This window comes from Mandrillus leucophaeus, unplaced genomic scaffold (genome assembly GCF_000951045.1).
Source record: "Mandrillus leucophaeus isolate KB7577 unplaced genomic scaffold, Mleu.le_1.0 Scaffold78, whole genome shotgun sequence".
Lineage (NCBI taxonomy): Eukaryota > Metazoa > Chordata > Mammalia > Primates > Cercopithecidae > Mandrillus > Mandrillus leucophaeus.
In genome coordinates this window covers 568,387-572,219 of record NW_012108474.1, presented here as the reverse complement: position 1 = coordinate 572,219, position 3,833 = coordinate 568,387, and the positions used below count along the sequence as shown (strand labels likewise).

The window sequence follows — 3,833 nt, the reverse complement described above, 5'->3', positions numbered from 1 at the left end:
TTTCCCACACTGTCTCCTGGGAGTCCATGCTTATAGCGACAGCACTGCTGAGTGGTGCCGTGTCACCAGGGCTGGGCCTGGGCACAGAGAGGCAGGGTGCCAGTCTTTATATATTATACATATATATATATATATATTTCATGTGTATACACAGATAGTTTTCTCTCTTGAAAGTATTAAAAAATTGATCAACCTTCAATCTATAAAAAATACCTACTCTACATGATAGAAAAATTTCTCCTCCAAGTTTACACTGATTTACACCCAAGGCTTTCCCCAAATGTACAATAGGAGGCGACCTCTTACATCCTAGCATGGAAGGCGGTGGATGCGGGGCCACACAGGTGCACGCACGCACACACACATGCGCGCACTCACACGCAGCAGGTGGCCAGTCTTGGTGATGGGGTCTGGGCCCACCCGGGAATGCTGGGGGTCGGGGGCAGGCCCGCAGCCCTGCGGGGTGACACCGCTGCGCCTGGGGTGCGGACCCGAGAAGCGCAGCCCCTCCCGCTCTGCTGTGAGTCTTCCCTGCCCTCTCCCTCCTACAACACGCACCCTCGGGGAAGAACCACGATTTCTAAGTGAGACACAAACAAGAAAACAGGGTTCCCGATGTTTGGACTCTGGCCTGGGAAGTGCGTGGGGAGGGTGTGGCCTTTAGGAGGCCAGGTCAGGCCGCACCTGTGGAGAAGCAGCACCTGGGAGCCAGAGGGGCCTGCAGCATCCACCCCACCCAGGGAGAGAGTGCCACACAGCTGTAATCTCAGGTCCTGATGTCGGAGTGGAGGGCCCCAGTGGCTCCTGCCCGACCCCCATAGGTGGTCAGAGCCCCCAGGGGTTACTGCAGCGAGGAATGGGCCATGGGAACAGCCACATGGCCTGGAGGCCCCAGAGCTGGACTGAGGTGACCACATCTGACTGGGCAATGGCCCAAGCAGCGTAGGTAGAGCTTGGGAAATGCACCAGCCTTGCCCACCCGTCCTTCCCGCACCACCATGTCTGAGGTGAGGGTCCGGGAGCCCGTCAGCCATCAGCAGCGGCTCAGCATGGGTGAAACGGCACCAGGGTACTTGTGCGGGTGGCTTAGGCAGCAGCACCCCTGGAAGGACCCGTTTTCTTCCTTTCTTCCCAATAGGGCTGCATGTGGAAAGGGACCACCACAAGGAGGCCACAGCGGGGCTCACCCTACACCTCTGCACAGAGAGGCTCTCCAGCCCATCCTGCTGAACTGAAGTATAGGCGTTCACGGCCAGGGTGACTTAGGGCTGGAAAGCTCTGGGCCCCCCGAAAGGTCAGCGCTGATGGATGGCCCCGCCACAACCCTCACCCTCTATGAACCCCGGGCCCTGGGACTTTCCTTTCTCCCTCTCCTCTCCACCACCCTCTGCCCCTTTGGCAGCCCCTGTCTTTGGCGGCCCCAGCCCAGCTGCATGAGGACTCCCTGCATGCTCTGGGCACCGTCGGCTGTGGGACCTGCTGGTCTTGGCTCCTCACGGTGTGACGGGACCACTCCAGGGTGTTGAAGTCCCGAATCCAGCCCAGGCTGGGCCTTCCTGCCTCTACTTGACCTCCAGGATGGACGGGTTGGTCTCCATGATGGCCACGATGATCCTGTCGATGTAGTCCTGCAGGCGGAAGTTGATCTCCTCCTGCTTCTGAATTGCCTCCATGAGCTGTAGGGCGAGCAGGCAGTCAGAGCTGAGGCGCACGGGCCACAGGCCACAGTGCACAAACCACAGCGCACAGACAGTGCGGGCTGTAAACCCCAGGCCACACTGTGCAGGCATGGGATGTGTTACCTCGTCTCGGGAGACAGAGCTGATCTCTGCAGCCAGGGACTCAGAGAAGGCTGTGGAGAAGAGGCTCTTGGCGCCCTGGATGCTGAGCGTAATGATCTGCCCGTTCAGCTCCTCGTTCTGCTCCTTAAGGTTGCGGTTGTCCTGGGAGGGCACAGCAACATCACTACTGGGCTGTGGCCCCTGCGGATGGCTGAGCAGGGACAAGGACTGCCCAGGAAAAAGGCCTCCAGCTCAGATGCTGACCCTCCATGTCCCCACCTTCCCAACCAGCCTTGTGGAACATTCTGCAGGAATGTGAGGGAGGGAGGCCCAGGCCTGCCCACCTGCTTCAGCCTGCGGACCTCCTGCTCCAGCTCGCTCTCCCGGGCGCGGCTGTGGTACTCCTGCAGGCCCATGCTGCTGCTGCGGCCCCGCCGCTGCTCAGCCTCCAGCTTCAGGAGCTGCAGGTGCTCCAGCTGCTTTCGGAGGTCCTCGATCAGCTGCAGGGCAACCACCAGGTGAGCCGGGGGGCCTGGGCTCCCAGGGGACACCATCAGCCATCACTTGGCTGTAGAACCTCAGGGTTGATCTGGCCGTCTCTCGGGAAGACGACACACACCAGTGGCTATGTCCAAAGCGCACAGCCAAAAGCTTGCGTCTTAGGAAACAAAGGCTTCCCCTGGGGCAGCCTGGGGGCAGGACTGGCATGGGGCAGGGTGGGTGCCAGCTCACCTCCTGTGTGGCCTCCTTGTCCCTCTGGAACTGGTGCCTCTCGTGACTCAGCCTGTCCCCCATCCTCCTCTTGTTCTCCTGCTCTTCGCTGAGCCGCAGCGTCAGCGACTCTATCTCATCCAACAGCTTCTGCTTCTCCTGCAGGGGTGGACACCTGCCCTGGATGTGCGTCGCCCTCCCACCTGTGCATGCAGCTTGCCCCGGTCATCTGTCCCTCCAGTCTCTGAGTCTCCCAAACAGCAGCATAGTAGCCCCCGTGTTGGAGAACGACAGGGCTGGGTCTGAGCCTTCCTGCCTCTCAGTGGAGGTCAAGGCCACCTGCCTCTGGGCGCCTCACACACACAGGCCACGAGGGCCATTTCTCGTGAGGGGCAGGAAGGACCTTTGTGTGGACAGGACCTGACTCAGTGGCTGTGGGCAGCTCCAGCCGGGCTCCTCTGGTTCACGGGAGCCAGGGCCCAAGTGCTCTGAGAATATCCTTCCTGGGAGCTTCCCAGAGCACAGCTGGTGAGGTGGGGGGAGGGAGGTCTCACAGTGATGAGCTGGGGTGTGGGAACCCCACATGCAGCCTCTGCCTCCACGTCTGCAGGGGTCGGGGCGTGAGTGGCTGGCTGATGCCTTCCCCTTGGAGGACAATTCCCAGATTCAGAGCCCTGGGTCCATCTAGGAGTGAGCCTCTGGGCCCTGCTCCTGTGGGTGGAACAGTGCCTTCAGGTCCGGTGCCTTCCAGTGGCCTGGGCCCTGAGCTGGCCCTGCTCCCTCACACACAGCACAGCATCCTGCTCAGCACAGAGCTCAGGGCTACCTCGGCTGCCCCACAGGCAGGGCACGGGCTGGGCCCACTAGCCACAGCTCCAGGCTGTAGGCAGCTCACCTCCTCCAGGCGCTCAATGTTGGCCTTCAGACAGGGCGTGCAGGACCGGAGCTCACTGTTCTCCTCGTCCAGTTGCTGTAGCCTGGGACACGAGGGCAAGGCTGAAACTCACTGCGGGAAGCATGCCTCTGCAGGACCAGGGCGCCCCGTGTCTCAGGGAAACCCTGCTGGGGCCGCCCTGTGACACACAGATGCCCCCAAATGACCAGGGCCAGTCCTTAGGTGCCCACCCAAGTGCTCCGGGCAGAGCTTTTCCGTAATCTCTGAAGGATTTTATTTTTTATTATTTTATTGTATTTATTTATTTATTTTGAGACGGAGTCTCGCTGTGTCGCCCAGGCTGGAGTGCAGTGGCGCAATCTCAGCTCACTGCAAGCTCTGCCCCCCAGGTTCACGCCATTCTCCTACCTCAGCCTCCCATGTAGCTGGGACTACAGGTGCCCGCC

General features: G+C 60.6%; 1 protein-coding gene across 2 annotated transcripts in view; it reads right to left on the bottom strand.

Moving 5' to 3' along the window:
* Positions 1-105: 105 nt before the first annotated feature.
* Positions 106-3,833, bottom strand: part of LOC105529690 (rab11 family-interacting protein 3) — a 116,073-nt gene continuing 112,345 nt past the window's right edge. For both annotated transcript variants that reach the window (XM_011966886.1, XM_011966887.1), the window contains 5 exons: positions 3,388-3,469; positions 2,514-2,651; positions 2,126-2,281; positions 1,803-1,943; positions 106-1,676 (listed from right to left, as the gene is read on the bottom strand). In XM_011966886.1, the coding sequence (XP_011822276.1) occupies positions 1,563-1,676; positions 1,803-1,943; positions 2,126-2,281; positions 2,514-2,651; positions 3,388-3,469 (631 nt within the window). In that variant the 3' untranslated portion in view covers positions 106-1,562. The remainder of the gene's footprint in view (positions 1,677-1,802; positions 1,944-2,125; positions 2,282-2,513; positions 2,652-3,387; positions 3,470-3,833) is intronic.